Source organism: Rattus rattus, chromosome 5 (genome assembly GCF_011064425.1).
Source record: "Rattus rattus isolate New Zealand chromosome 5, Rrattus_CSIRO_v1, whole genome shotgun sequence".
Lineage (NCBI taxonomy): Eukaryota > Metazoa > Chordata > Mammalia > Rodentia > Muridae > Rattus > Rattus rattus.
Genome location: NC_046158.1, coordinates 45567584 through 45583549, shown reverse-complemented (window position 1 = coordinate 45583549; position 15966 = coordinate 45567584). Strand labels below are relative to the sequence as shown.

General features: G+C 43.9%; 1 protein-coding gene across 1 annotated transcript in view; it reads left to right on the top strand.

Annotated features, from left to right (window-relative positions):
* Window positions 1–14093, top strand: part of Stk39 (serine/threonine kinase 39) — a 259896-nt gene extending 245803 nt beyond the window's left edge. Inside the window, 2 exon segments of the mRNA XM_032903422.1 lie at window positions 2636–2700; window positions 12542–14093. Of these exon segments, the coding sequence (XP_032759313.1) occupies window positions 2636–2700; window positions 12542–12616 (140 nt within the window). The 3' untranslated portion in view covers window positions 12617–14093.
* Window positions 14094–15966: the final 1873 nt, after the last annotated feature.

The window sequence follows — 15966 nt, the reverse complement described above, 5'->3', positions numbered from 1 at the left end:
AGTTTCATAAATCAGGGCGCTTGCTGTAGCTTGGGGTATGTTACGAAGAAGACATGTGCATACTAACTTAGACCCGAAGGACCTCCCAGCCTAAAGTGTGAGGCAAGGAAAACAGCAAAGGAGACTTGAGAGCTGCAGTCCCGTAGGCCTCAGTGTGTCCCTGTTTCTCCAAAGAAAGGAGCTCTTAAGACTAAACTCAGGGTCCCGGAAGAATGGGGAGGCAAGCTCAAGGGACAGAAGAGTGCACCAAAGCTGCAGGCCTGCACTTTAGCTGAGGAAGTCCAAGTTCAGTAAAGTTTAGTTCTTGGCCACTGAGGAAAATGGGCTTCAGAAGCAAATATTTCCAAACAACGGTGCCTCTTAAAACGGCGGGCTTAGGCTTAGCATTCTCCCGAGTCACAGGCAGCCCTACCCAGCAGTTCCTTCTCCGCTCACGTTCCAGGTAAGGAGCGTTTTTATTTTTGAAATCCAGGTGCACAGTCAGGAGAAGGGAGAAAACAGTGACACCCATCTTTTTAATGAGTATTGCTGCTGGAAGAGAGATTAGCATCACCCTGAATTTTCTGTGATGTCAGTTAAATGAAGGTGTTTTATAGCACTTTACAACAAATTAGAATCAACTAAATTGAAAATAAGCCTAGCAGCTGGGTTAAGTAATCAGGTAAGTGGCCAGCTTTGCTATTTTTGTTCCGAGCTGAAGACAGAATTTGAATTTCTAATGTCCCAGAGGTATGGGACTCACACTTGGGGAACCTGGGTCCTGGGGTGATTGTTTAAAGTGCTAGCAGCCATGCCTACCTTTGAGTCCCCATACAAGCTGCTAGACACTTCCCTGGAAGTCGGCCTTCCTGTACAGTTTGTACACCAGAGGGCTGTGAATTAGTGCAGGACAGAGCAGTGCTTCTGGCTTACCATTAAGAGAGCAACCCAGAAATAGATGACCCAGAACAAGGCAGTAAATCACCCGCATTAGCCAAGAGAGCCTAATGAAAGGACTAAAATTCGTGTGAAGACTTTACAGCCGCTCGTGAAATCAGCCCAAATCAGCAGGGCTATTAGAATGTTTTTATGTCTCAAGAACGCAGGCACCATCTTCCCTTGCTGCAATTTGCGTAGTCAGAGTGTCCTGACACAGTAAATAGTGGCTCTCTTTGGTAGACAGTATGTCAGAGCTGGAAATCTCACTCCGTGAGCCAGTGTCTCTCACACAAATTACTGACGATTTTTGTATCTAGAATCTATTCATGAAGCTTAGTAAGGCTCATGGGTGTCAGTGGCCGGGGCTAAGCTCAGGAGGTGTGTACTGTGTCAATCGCCTGTGCTAACACAAGAAGAGAAGGAGACGAGAAGGGAGTGTGCCTGGGTAAAAATGAAACCTTTCAGATTGTTCAGAATGGAGCTAGTGAGAGAGCAATAAATGCAAATAAAACCATATGCTTACAATTGTGATGTGTAAAGAGAACTAGGCCTTATCGAGTTTGTAATTTTTTATTTTGCCCTCCTCTGCTGCTAACAGTTAAAATGAACTAAATCTGTAGAAAATCCTTATACCTAAGGTGATTCCTGTCAACCATAAAAAATTCAAACCAAACAAAAATCCAGATTTCTCATAGATTTCCTTCTGCTTTCTACTTGAAATTCATAGCATGCACTTTCAAAGTTTCAGATCTCAAAATTTTAGGAAAAAAAAGTAATATCTAGCTGCAGTTAGTTTTTCTCATGACATAAAAAGGACAGAGATCCCCGTTGTTGTCGGGTTTTGTTCTGGGAGTAACCTCTTTGCAGTGGCTCCAGCTTGACTCTCGGTGGTTTGATCTTGAGGTCTAGATGTGAGCAGGGTAGTGTTCGGTGTTCATCCGGTTTGCTTTTTGATAATTTTACTCATAAGTAGTACCTCAAGGTAGGTGAGCAATGGGGCAAACTCAGCCATCTGTACTTCCACTTCATGCAGATGCCAGAACTCCACAGCGAACAGGGCCGACCTCTGAGGGAGCATCTGACACTGAGCCTAGATCCTCAGTGCTGGTCTCAGTGCCTGACTCTGGCCCACTGACTCAGTGCTGGTCAAGGTGGTCATCACCATAGAGACGGATCACTGCTCCAGAGCATGCTGGCCTGCCGGAGCTGTGAGGGCTATCTGCTGTATTCTGTTTCGTTGATATAAGTGGGTGCAGAGAACCAAGTGGATTTACAGGCCAAGCGTTCCAACATGCTGACTGGTCATTTAGCAGAGAAGCCTTCAACAGCCCCTCTCCTCTTGTGCACTGCCCCCTCCTGGCTAATAATTTTCATAGTAATGAGTTTTAGAAAAACCAACCAGTTGAGACTCTGGAGCTGCGGTCGTTTCTACTTTCCATTAGAAAGTAATTTCAAATTTTATTATAGGAAATGCAGGGTTGATGTCCAGTGATTAATCCAGATGCACATAGATGGGAGGTGACAGAAATGATGTAAATGGCTTTAGAGATCGTCTGTATGAAAGTAATTTGGTCACTTATATGGACTTTGTAATGTCTGTGAAAGAAATGATTTTGCATTATTGAATCATTAGTCAAATTTTCTGAGTCATTGATGTGAACATCCAGAGTTATTGGAAGTAACTTGGACACTGTGTCTCTGTGTTTGTATTTTACAGTGGCTGCTAATTTACAGAAGATTGTAGATGACCCCAAAGCTTTAAAAACGTTGACATTTAAGTTGGTAAGTGGGAAGGTGGAAGTGGGCATCATGTTTCTGTCGGGCCGGCAGCAGGAGGGAGGCATTGTACCTTTGTACATTTATCGAGTGTCGCTGGATTTGGGGAGATCGCAGTTTGTACTCAGTTGCCTCTCTACACTGGGAGCATTGTTTCTGATCATGGCTGGTAACTCCTCCTTCATGAATGTGGGCTGTTCTTACCTCATCGGAACTTTGACCATGAATGGCCCTTTGAGACCCTCAAAGCTCTGGGTACCTTTGTTTTGTTTTTTTTTCCCTCCAGAACTTTGTTCTGTTGCACATTGACCGTACAGACAAAATTAAACTTGATTCAAAGTAGTGCTCTTACTGAAGCTTTCCTCAGTTGCACCTTTTAAAAATAGAGGCTGATGGTTGGGTAAATGGTTTGGGTAACTGGAGACGACAGCTCACCAAAGGCTGGCAAGCAAAGACAGCATTTCACCCCTACTCCACAGCCATGCCGCCACACTGTTGTAGAGAACAGATATCTGCACAGTTTCTTATGCACTAGCACGTTTTAAATCTACCCACGGGAGACAGAACAGCGAGTATCCCGACGTGACCGTGAAGCAGGAGTTCAAGTCTAGATCACCGAGACCGATAGGTTTCCAAGCAGTTCTCACAAGCTGGGTATTAAGGAAGAATAAATCACTCATTTTCAAACATAAATTAATCTTACCAAGGGCCAGTCAGAAGCCACAAGCAGTCTAGGATCCAGAGGAGCACAAGACTGTGCACGTGGTACTGAGGACCTGGGTGTTGCCTGTGGGCCGCAGCTGCTACACAAAGAACCAGTAAATGCAAGCCTGGTGTTAGTGAATTTTCTGTGTCTTGCTTCTCATCTCATTTCAGAGAGCTAGGTCTTGTGATCACATGTAAACCACAAGAACTTCCACAGACTATACCTGGTAACAGTAGAACATTTTCAGTTTAGGGCACTGTAAGACAGAACTGTCTTGTGGGGCTGCCTACTATCTCACCTCAATCGTGCTTGAAATTCACGTGTAATTTTGTGAACATGTTTTATTCATAAGAGAGCATGTGGTGAGAGACTGATACCCTGGGTCAGCCTTTTTTAAAAAAGCCTTTATTGGGACAGGGCACTCTCTGAGGAACATTTTCCTCATTTTGGATGAATGCACAGAGACAGTCATCTGGAACCTTCCCGTGGATTCATCCTCATCATACATGACGTTACGTTAGTGGCACTGGCCCCTCTCTCAGCACAGTTGTTCTGAAAGCAGCTACTGTGCTGTCTTGAGCACAGTAGGAGCAACAATGCTCTCTACATCTCTTCCTCTGGTGGGGTTTTAGGTCTCCTGGACAATGTCTCGATTCTCTCTTGCATGCTCACCGAGCACCTCAGTAAGAGACACTGTTCTGTTTTTGAGGCCCGTCTTCCTAACAAGTTCCCCAGGACTTGTACAGAACTGTGGCTCTAGCCAGAGCAACCTTTCTGTGGTCCCAAAGTGCTGGAAAGAGGCTCTCTATGTCCGATTCTGAAACCCTCAGTCCACTCGTGATGCAAAAGCCTTTCTGATCCTGCGCCTTACACATGTCCTGCTGGGCTTGCCCTCTGCTGGTGGGACCCTTTACATCTCGGGAGTCTGAGGCCAAGTTGATGTGCAGGATTACACAGTAGATGCTGCAGATTCAACTCTGGTCTAGCTCAGAGCCCAGGCTTACAGTACCATATTGTCTTTCAGAGGAAGCCTCCAAACCCATGCTTTCTTAGATTCCTCTGTGGTTTCTTCTTTTATATGTCTGGATGTAGTTCCTTTGCTCGAGACTGGGTCTCCTCTGAACCTTAATGAGTGAGCGGTGCTGCCTAGTTCAGAAGAGTCCTGGAAGCAAATCCATCCACAGGTTCCCCTGCCTCAGATAATTAGGTATAGGTGTTCTCAAGAAACGGACATTAATAGTGTTTCCTCCAAACACCAGAAGTTAGAAATGATAACTAAAACCAGTCTCGGGAAAGACCTTTTGTTCCTGTCTGTTGGCTCCTATTAAAGCCTGAGAGGTCTCTTGGTTGTTACCAGCAGCTGGTCAGGTGAAGACCCACGCCATACAGCTAATTTGAGCCAGGGGCAGCCCAGATGAAACTCAAGTATTCCGATGCATTGGCTTTCATTCATCAACTCGGTTACTTTATTTGAAGAATACAAGATCAAAGCATCCCTGAGCAGTGTCCCTCCCAAGCTACTGCTGTGGTTCAAGGTTCCTTTATCTCTCAGCTGTTTATCAGATTCTAATCGTAGGGAGAACGTCAGGGGTCTAGAAATGGCCTGGGGAGCAGGGAGATCTTACTATGTGTCTTTACCTTGCCGAGCCATCGCTTCATTCCTGGGACTGTAGGGGTGCTTCTGAAAGTCCCTAATGCCCAGGCCATCGACCAGGTCCTCCGCTTTAATGGCTTGTGCAGTTCCGGCCTTTAGAATTTTGAGGCACCCCCTTAGTGATGCTGGCATTTTGCTAGAGCTGGAAGCATTCTTCCTGCAGATTGATCAATTTCGACTTCGTCACCACCACTACTGGTTGATTAACCTGTGTCCTTACCTTACATATCTGATCAGTTACGAAGCCAGTAGCACAAAGGGCCGAGGTTGGTGCGTACCTTTTATCCCAGCACTCAGGACGTAGAGGCAGGCAGAAGTCTGTGAGTTGAAGACCAGTCAAGGCTATATCTTAAATGTGTGTGTGTGTGTGTGTGTGTGTGTGTGTGTGTGTGTGTGTGTGTGTGTGTGTGTGTGTGTGTGTGTGTGTGTTTGCTTTTACTGTTGCCCAGTAAGATCGTTAGCCTTATTTGATACGGCCATGGCCTGGGATCGGCTTCTTCTCTGCTTTTAACAAAGTACCTCAGCCACAGGGCCATTTCAGCTCCAGTATCCTGTGGCTTTGAGCTTCACATAACAGCACTGCGTTAGAATTGTTATTTTTTAAATTAGCCACCCTGCGGTTTTGTAATGTAGGTGAATTTTTGCTGCTTTCAGTGTGGAGTTTTAAAAATCGCATTAGTGAAAATGTGAAATAAGATATATTTAATTTGCTTTTGAAAAAAATACAAGCGGGAGTGAATCTAATTAACATCTAGTCGGCACCCATTTGCATGAGCATTGTAGATTTTAGTTGCTGAAATGGAATGACACTGCATACACCACAGACAGAGATTTCATAAGGTGGTTGGTGATTGATAACTGAGGGGCTTGTGCTACGGTCTGCTTGGAGGCTGCTTGACTGGAGCACATCGTTTCCTGAAACGTGGCTGAAGTCAAACAGGCCAAACCACTTGAGAGTTTTGAGGTGTTGCCCGTATAGCAGGGGGACAAGGGTGAGATCCAAGGCTCTGGGCCTGTTCAGAAGGTTCATGTGGCTGCCCCTGCTTCTCGTTCTTTCAGAAGCAAAGGTTGTTCAAATGTGGAATGGGGACCACAGAGTTGCCCAGAAACCTGGTAAAATGGAAATGCCCCATTTCAGGCCCGGATGGGACCTGAGTCACAGGTGTCTACTTCAGTGAGAGCTGGAAGTTCTGAGTCTGAAGTGTGAGGTCCAAGGCTTCATAGATCGTACAGGGTTTACACTCCACGGAGCACTGCAGTAAAGGGCGGCTCTCAAACTCAGAGCATCCCCGGGCTGTCACCAAGCCAGAGCTCAGAGCATCCCCAGGCTATCACCAAGGCAGCCGAATCATCACCATGGAGCAGAAGCTAACGAGCTTCGGCATGATTTCAGATTCTCCCACTGAATTCGGAACATACCCACCTTTTGGGTGGAAGGTTGGTGCCAAGCTATCTTCAGCCCTGCACGGGCACAGACAGTGTCTGCAGCCTGCAAGGGAGAACTGGGGAGGACGTTTTAGGAATCCCACTCTCGGCTTGAGTGGAAACACTCGTGCACTGCTACGCCAATCCCTGGGAATGTGCATATGTTTCTTCTGTATTGGAGCCCAAATTTATGACTTCCTTCTAATTTTGATTAATCCTGAGAATTAAATTGACAGGCCACAAGTATGATGACATATATTTAGAATTTCAGAGCTTGAGAGGCAGTCAGGAGAACCGAGTTTAAGGTCAGAGTGGGGTACAGAGCAAGAGTTTTGTCTTTGTCTTTGTTTTTCTTTACGGAGGAAGAGAGAAATAAATAAATATATAAAGAGATAAAAGAGAAAGACATACAATTCCAAGGAACAAATACCCAAAGTAGCCATTAGAGTTTAACACAACTTGGACAAAAAGCAAGAAAAGTAAACAGCCTTCCCTGTTTGACATCCTGTCCTGGTTTCCTTCAACAGCAGACTGTAGTGAGAGTGCAAGCCAAATAAAACCTTTACTCCTCAGCTTACTTTTTGGTCATGGTGTTTCATCACAGCAATTAGAAGCCCTCGTTAACAGGAAACCTAGAAAACCCGTAGAGCGCCTTTTACTTACCTACCTACGCCTAAATGCCAGAGCTTCTGTCATAGGATGTTCCTCCTCCCTTCTTTAAATTAGCATACTAAGCAGTAGTTTTCACTGCAATATTCTAATACACATATGTTTATACAGTTTATTATTATTTTATTATTATTATTATTATTATTATTAATCACACTTCTTCACTGACCTCTACCTTTCTCTTTACCCTCTCTTTTCCGTGTTTTGGTTTTGTGTCTGTATCTCTGTCTGGAACCCTCTCCCTCCCCCCCCCCCACACACTATACACACACACACACACACACACACACACACACACACACACACACACACACACACTGCATACCAGAGAAAATGTGGTGTATGACTTTCTGAAACTGACTGATATGAAGAGAGCATTGGTGAGCATGGATGGGCAAGCATCTCTGTACTGTGTCACCTTCCAGTCATTTGGCATCTACTGAGCAGTATTAGAGCTGGGTCATGCAGTAAGTCTACGGTGCATACGTTTGGATAACTTGGTGCCCACTTGGTAGCACTGTCTGGTAAAGACTAAGTGGTGTCGCCTTTTTGGTGGAGGCGTGTGGTGGGGTCGAATTTCAAGCATCCCTCGATCTCTAGTCTATTTCTCTACCTCTTGGTTGCTGATGAAGAGGTGAGCTCTCAGCTGTTCCTGCATCATGGACTCTGACTGTCTGAGACTGTAAGCTGTTAGTAAGTTGTGGTGTCTCTCTCGTCACAGCAATGGAAAGACCAAGACTTCCATACTGATGTCTGTGGTGACTGTCCACGTTTTCATTCCTGAGAATAAGTGTTGCTGGACCCTATATTCCTACCCATGGTTTTTGTTTTTGTTTTTGTTTTTTTGTGTGTCTGTCCCCCTAATGATGGCCATTCTGGAGGTGGTAAGATAAAACCTCCGAGTTTTAATTAGCATTTCCTTAGTCGCCAAGGATATTGAACGCCTTTTCAGATATTTATTGACTGTTAGAATTTCTTCTTTTGAAAACTATATATCTGGTTCACTAAGCATTTATTGATTGAATTATTTGGGGTTTTGTTATTTAACTTTCACAGTTGTTTGTATATTCTTGAATGCACGAATTCTTTCTGATACATAATTAGCAAAGTTTGGGTTTGTTCTTATTCTTCAGATAGTGCTGTCGCTTTGAACTGCTGACTGCTTGCTGTGCACAAATTAGTTATCCAGAATCCCATTTGTCTGTTCTTTAAACCTCATTTTGAAGCCGAGGTGCACAGTGCATAGGTAGGTCATGGGCCTCTGAGGTTCCCTGTGACCCTTCTAGAGGGTTCTGGATGTCACAACATTTCAGGTACTACTAAGATGGAGTTGTGTTGCTTTTTCTGCTATGTTGATCTTGGTACAGTGGTCCTGGTGGGTAAATCTTACAATGTTGCCGTAAATCAAGGCAGCAGCTTCAGTCCATATTCTGAGCTATACTCATCCCTGTAATCCATCATGGAAGCTTAATTTAAAACTGTCCCTGATGCAGCAGGGAACACTTCTAGTTGTATTAATGTCAACTTGAGGACATGAGTGTTTACTACCCTGTGTAATAGAAGGGGGTGGACGATCTTTCCTTTGTTACACAGCAGAAGTACAGTGAGGGGCTTCAGGGAAACCCCCATGAGCAGCAGATTGTCAGCTAAGATTCTCTTTGCCCTCCCTTCCCTCCCACAGGAAACCATCTTATTAAGAAAACCTGACCAACTGTTGTTATCAGATTCAGCTATGTAGCAAACAGCACCTTAAAACCTGACAATATTTGTTGTCGGTAATAAGTTGGAATTTTCAAATGGAAATGGGATTTTGGAAAACTTCTATAAGCTGTTATATGACAGCCCCCCAGTACTTAGACCCTCTTTGGATGAGACTGCTGATGGACCACATTAATGACTACGATTTGTTGATACTGTCTAACATTCATATTCTGTAATGAAATAACCTTTAGAAGATCTATGAAACTCAGTGGTGCTTAAAAAGCATACCAGGTAAAGATCCGCTCAAAGGGCAGAGAGGAACGCAATGGACTTTAATGGGATGTAGTACGGAAGTCCAGTGCTCCTGTTTCAGACTCCACGCCGCAGCTAACCTTTCAGAATCACCGCTGGCAACATTGTAGCAAATGATATTTGGAAAAGCTTCTAAAAATACTCTTCTTTTTAAAATCCGTGTTTATGGGAAGCTGGGTTTGTCTTCATGGACTTCAGAGCAAGAGGTGTAATGTAGCAGAGTAAATGTAGGTATCTATGAGAATCCAGCTGCCATCAGTAAGCAAAAATGGTCTAGACGTTTGCAAAGGTGTACGTCTCCCTCAAGCTTCCCAGGGGTGGTTGCTGCTGCCCCCGACTCCTTGTGGGAGGTAATGCAGATGTATTATTTTTCCATGAAGATTTTTATTTATGGTAATGTGGAGTGAGTTCATTGTTAGATTTAATGAATCAGTAAACAAAGATTTTAAAACCGCATGTTTTCATTTCTAAGTGAATATAGTAAATACATCCTACACAAACATGTGTAGGGCCCAGGGCCTCGTGCATGATAAGTATGGGAGGTACCACTGGGACATGGCCTCAGACAGTACTTGTTTTCCCAGTGTTAGTTTGCAAGATACTCAATGAATGTGCCTCACATAAACGTAATTATTTGGAGTCTTCGATCTTTTTTTTTTAACAGTAAATAGTGACCCTGAGCCCTAAAGGTTTGAACACTGTTTCTAGGTAGAGTCTCGGTCCCTTGACCCTGAGTGACGACATCAGGTGCTCATGGTCTCCTGGAGGATGTGTAGATTGAAAAAGAGCGAGGAATTTAAGTCTGGCTTTCAGATACCCGTTGTGAAGGCACAGCGTACATTTAAACAGATTTACAAACGGCAGCAGCAGAACATAGCTTGGATCAGGGACAGCAGGCCGTATGGAAGGTGCCTGAGACTTAGAGGCGACCGTGCAAAGGCTTTCGGGAAATTAGTGCATCTGCTTGCTGCACAGCATGGGAACGCAGGGGAAGTCTTCCACCGTGTGCCCACGGTAACCGAGGGCCTGCTACTAAACTGTTGCTGTGGAAGGAGTTCCTAGTTCTGCTTTGCTTCAGATCAGCTTAACCACTGTGGGTAGTCTAGTTTCGTTCTTACTCGTTTCAACAAATTTTGGTCTTCTTTTGTCCTATCTTCTTGTCCTAGCTTTGAAGCTTGTGACAGCCTCAACACTGGCCACTGGGAGCAGTGCCAGTAACATGTTCTCCTAGGGCGCTGTCACTCACCTCCCTACCAAGCCCATGGTTTCTGCTGCCCGTCAGTGAAATTAAGGAGAGCCTCACAGGGTAAAAGAGGGAAGGTGTCGGGAAAGGAGACGGGACAGCTGTAGAGGAACAGGAAAGTAGGGGTTGTGATTGTCTCAGCACTGACTGGTGTGACAGACACTACTAGAAGTGTCTGCTGCAAGGCCTGCTCTGCCGGATTTCCTGGTTGGAAGTGAGGGGAAGCAGAGACTGAAAACTGTTCTTCTGTAAGCTGCTCAACAGCCAGAGAAGGCTATCCGTGTCATCAATGGACAGCACAGACACAGCATTGATTCTTTGCTGTAAATGGTGCCTGATTTTACCCACCTTCAGGGCACCGATTTGACACCAGCATCATTTACTAGGCCATTTTACTGAGTGTCCTTTTAGAGATAAAAAAAGTCTTCAAATTTTCAAAGCATCTTTTAAATATATTCTTACTTAATAAAAAGTGGTACATTTGGCACAGGCGGGTTTCATGCACTGTTGTTTGAACATCGCACGCACACAAGCCTCACTTACTAGGTTAAGAGTGGGATTTGCAAAGGAGTTCAAGGAAATAATGTAGCATGGATTGAGACTAGAAATTTTTACGTGGCCCTTTGAAACGTAATCATTCGCCCCCGCCCCCAGCAACACCCCTCTAACATTTCTGCAACCTCCAGTTCTGATCAGTGTATTATAAGGTGAAGAAAGAAAATTAAAAACAGTGATCTCCCCGTGACCGTGCATGTGAGTGTGTGGGCGCAAGTGTGTGTGTCTGAGTGTGTCTGAGTGTGTTTGTACCCATGCACATACTTAAATGGAGAAAAGAAATGAAAGGGGATGAAAATACCAAATTAGGGTCAATGATATTGTCCCTAAAAACAGTGACTCATTTTCAGTATCTTCTGATCTTGAAGTAATAGGAATAATAAAGTTTTGACACCCTATGATTTGGGCTAATTTTAGGTTAAAAACTGTGTTAAAATAACATGAATAAAATTTTGTCAAAGGAAAGAATTCTGTTACAATACTGTGTTAGCCATCTTCTGCTGAAACAAAAGCACTTCAGAAAATGAGCTTATAAAAAGAAAATGCCTACCTTGGCTAACAGTTTTGGAGGTTCCAGTCCGTGATCTAGGCCTGCGGTGGGAATCATAGTGGGGATACTCGGGAGTGCGAGAGAATACTTGGCAGGACAGAAACACTAATTATATGGCCAGGAAACAAATGACAGGGAGAGGTGATCTGGGATCCCACTTTCCCTTTTTAAAGGCGTTTTCCCAGGCACCTAAGTCTTGCCACTTAGGACGCAGAAGCAGGTAGAGTATGAGTTTTGTTCGTAAGCCTAGGTGGGCATGGTGCTATTCGAATGTATAATAGATCTCATCACACTTCTGCTGGTCGAAGCCACAGTGTAAAATTGTTTCATAGGGATTTTCTGCTTCCGATATTTTTGCTCCCAATAACTCCAGGGCCTTTCCACACTTGCTCTGGCCCATGTTAGCTCTGGAATAAAGACACAGAGAGCTGGTGTTTTTATTAATAAACTTCAAATATTAATAGCTGGGCAGATTCTGATCTATTTTAACTGGACTAGGCTGCTACTACCCAGCTAAATGCCCTGTAACTTGCCACCTTCTGGGCTTGCCCTGGCTTGTTCTGCTCCATGTGTGTCCGGTGGCTGCTCTCTTGTTGTGATCTCATGGTGAATCTTCCTAGTCTCTCCATGTGGTTTTCCTCCACCTCCTTTGTGGTCCTGTTCTAAGCTCTCCCATTTGGAATCCCTTGAGTAGGATCGGAAGTCCCTCCCTATCTCTTCTGCCAAGGTAATTGGCTGATCAGCTTTTTTATTAACTAATCAGAGGTGATGGAAAACAATCTTTATATAACGATGCCATAGCCAGGACTGTAGACAGAGGTCTGGGCACAGAAATCAGCATCTGAATACACAGCGCACAAAACCATCCTCTGACACAGCAGGACCACATTTCTAACAGCATTTGGCACCCAGCGATCATTCATTCACTGACATGGGCTTCTCCATGAAGAGGAGCCGGTGACCTGGAGTACCTCTGCCCTCCCACACACACAGCTCTAAATCCAGCACTGATGGTTTCCTCTTCCCTTTCAGGCTTCTGGCTGCGATGGGGCGGAGATCCCTGACGAAGTGAAGCTGATCGGGTTCGCCCAGTTGAGTGTGAGCTGATGTATGTCCCTTGCTGTCACCCTCATCTGTCGTGCCCTCCCCCCCTTCCAGCCCTCTCTTTGCCTCCTTCCTCTCACCCCCTCACTCCCAAATCCCAGCAAATAAGAAGATTGTGAAGAGGCTGGCTTCGATGAAGTGGGATAAAAAAAAATAATAATTTTTAAAAAAAACTCCGAGCACTCTGAGTTCTGCTTTATTCTCCAGCAATCCACAGTGTGGGCACAGACAAGTGCTACAATAGTGCATTGCTGATTTCTTTCCAGAGAGCTATTTACTATTCTTAGCAGTCAATTTGGATGGCCCGTAAGTGAGGAGTCTGAAACACACTCAGGTGGTCCTATCTCTTGGCAACAAAAGGAATCTTCTACCAGAAGCCTTTTCTCCTCTTACTGTTGTATTTCTGTTTAATAATTAATAATAATTAATTGTACATCTGACAATACTGCCTCTTTTATGTTGTCTTAGAAATTAATATACTTATAAAATTAAGATTTATTAGCCAGACTTGAATTCTAGTTTTAAAACTGACTGTGAATTTTATTTTTCATATATTTATGCTTTACACACCTTAGCTATGAGGGAAAAGTTTTGATTATAATGCTTTCCGCGGTTGATCTCTTGTTATTTAAACAAACGGTTTCAGGTCAATCTTTGGAGTATTTGTAGCTTCTAATTTTTGAAATGACTGAATTGAAAATTTGAATGCTTTCTCTTTTGGTTGGTTTGCCTAAAATCCAGTCCACAATCCAGTCGTCTCTTGGGAGAGGGAGGTGCCTTGCAAACTTTCATACTTCGAATGTGCCTGAGGCTGCTTACCCCTGGACTAGTCTCAGATCTCAAACCCGCACTATACATGGAGGCATACGTTTGCTTCATCTGGACATTTAGAATACTGTACCCGTGCTGCCGTTCTGTTAGATCGCTGACTACATCCCCGTGTCTAATTCGGCTCTCCTTAGGTGATAGGATTCATTGTTTGTAAGGCGATAAACTTGACCACACCAGAATCCGAGTTTTACTTGAAACTCTGCAGAATACACAGGGGGTGTGAAAAACAAAACAAAACAAAACAGAAAGGTTTTTTTTTGTGCAATGGCAAAAGGTAAAAATGCTGTAAACGTTTGAGAATAAATATTTCCAACCCAAGAACCTCCTGCTTGACTATGTATTATGAACCTAGCAAACCTTAGGATTTTCAAATTTGGAGTCAAAACCCTCAAGAAGGTGGCTCCGGGGATGGCGACATTGCTCCTTCCCAGCTAACCCTAGATGCGGCAGCTCTTTAACGTACTTTAAAAAGCAAATATATATTACTAAGGAAAGAAGTTATTTATAATTGCCTTGTCATAATCGTTAAGGTGTTCTAGAACCATTTGCATACAATTTAATGTAATTCCATTCCATTCTATTGTTTACACAATTACTCAAAGATGGCTGCAAAGGTAAAAGGAAAAATAAAAGCGTCTTGCACAGTGCACTTGTGTCTCCTCCATGTCATTCCTCCTCCAGAGGTCAACAGCGTCTCCCCCGCGCGATTTGACACTGTCCTAAGATGCCTCGCTCGCGCAAGCGGACTAGTGAGAAGTGGCCCACAGGAAGGATACCCTGTACTTGAGGTCACAATCATAGAGAATAGGTTTTAACCAACGACTGAAACATTCATACTCCACTTAGACAGGCAGCCCTTGAAAGCAGCGGGGCTTCAAGGGACAAAAGAACAATTCCTTCCAAGGAGGAAAACTGAGGACTGTCCAGAAGAGTTAAGTGACTCATCCATAGCATTTCTCAGAGCTGCTGGCAAGGCTGGGCGCACTGGGTCCCGACTCCTGACAAAAAGAGCACGTTCCTAACAGCTTTCAGTACAACCTGTGAATAAGAACAGAATAAGTCCCAGAAGTTGAAGGCAATTCCCCACTGCCGAAGACACCACACACTTTATACATGGGACACACACTTTTTGATCTTAATAATTATCAGAGATCCTCCCCTCTGAAGATTAGCTTTTATAATACCAGAAGGTGCTATGCAAGCTGCCTAGGCAGGAGAGCAGTCAGCAGCCCAACCCTGCTGTGACTGCTACGAACCACATGACCGGCATGGCAAGGTCTCTCTGAAGGTGCACGTCTCTTGGAGTTAACCAACAGCTCTCTGAGAGTACTCACGGGCCACTCGAGTGGAGGAAGTGCCTGACCTGTAAACCTGTGCAACTACACATGGCAAGTAGGGTCATGGATCTTAGAAGAGAAACCCATTACTGCCACTTCCCTAGACTGATCTGCATTCTAAAGATGTACTTGTCCTTATGTCCATAGACAAGTGCTCTCATCTCTGCCACAGAAGGAGACCATCGCAGAAATCCACAACTCGTTAAAATGCAGACAACAATTGTCTAGGGCGCTCCTCTGCCCCCAGTGATATTTCTACAACATAGCTCCCATACCTAAGTGTCAGGGAACATCGTGAAAGAGAGGACAGAAATATTATCAAAGGCAGAAGACCAGAAAATCTTCAATATGGGAATATGTACCTTGTAGCCATGAAAGGGAAGCCCCCTGTATGAAATCTCAACAACGTGGGTACCTAAACAAGGCCTGAAAAATTCCAACATGGCTGACCTCCCAGCATAGATGGAAAACCTTACAGGGCTCTATCTGTAAATGAAGAGCTACAAGCAATCACTAATTACTGAGGGGGAGAATTGCTTCCCCGGGGTGAGCCCCCTGATTGGTTATCCAATGTAGTTGTGAACATCGTATCCAGGCAACACACAATGAACTCAACAGATTAGATTTATCTGGTTATAAGAAAGGGGTGACCAAGGAGGTGTAGACAAGAGGAACGGGAAGTGGTAAATTATGTAACTATATTGTAATTAAATAATTTAAAAGAACACTATATGATAAGACCTTCATATTCTACTCTTAAAATGACTGAAGAACATTACACCATGATAATAAGTGTCATTTGATTTCTGTATCCACACCCATATTCACAAGATTTTACTAATAGTCATGGACGTAGATTGCATACATTCCTATAACAGGATAAAGGTTTTAAAGCACTTGAGAATTAAGGATAAACAGACAATAAGGTTTGATTAGGAAACAAACGGTGATTTTGGAACACGATTCATTGCGAGAGTTTACTTAATTGGAAAAATACACAGATCTGGATTAACTTCCAAACCACTACACCACCACACTATCAACAATTCAAAGGGTTCTATAAGATCAACATGGTCCCTATACAATTCTTAAGTTCTATTCCTCACATACATTGATTAAAAACAAAACCTTAAAATTGGTACAGAACAACAGAAACCCAGACAGCTTAAGCAGTCTTAAGAAAGA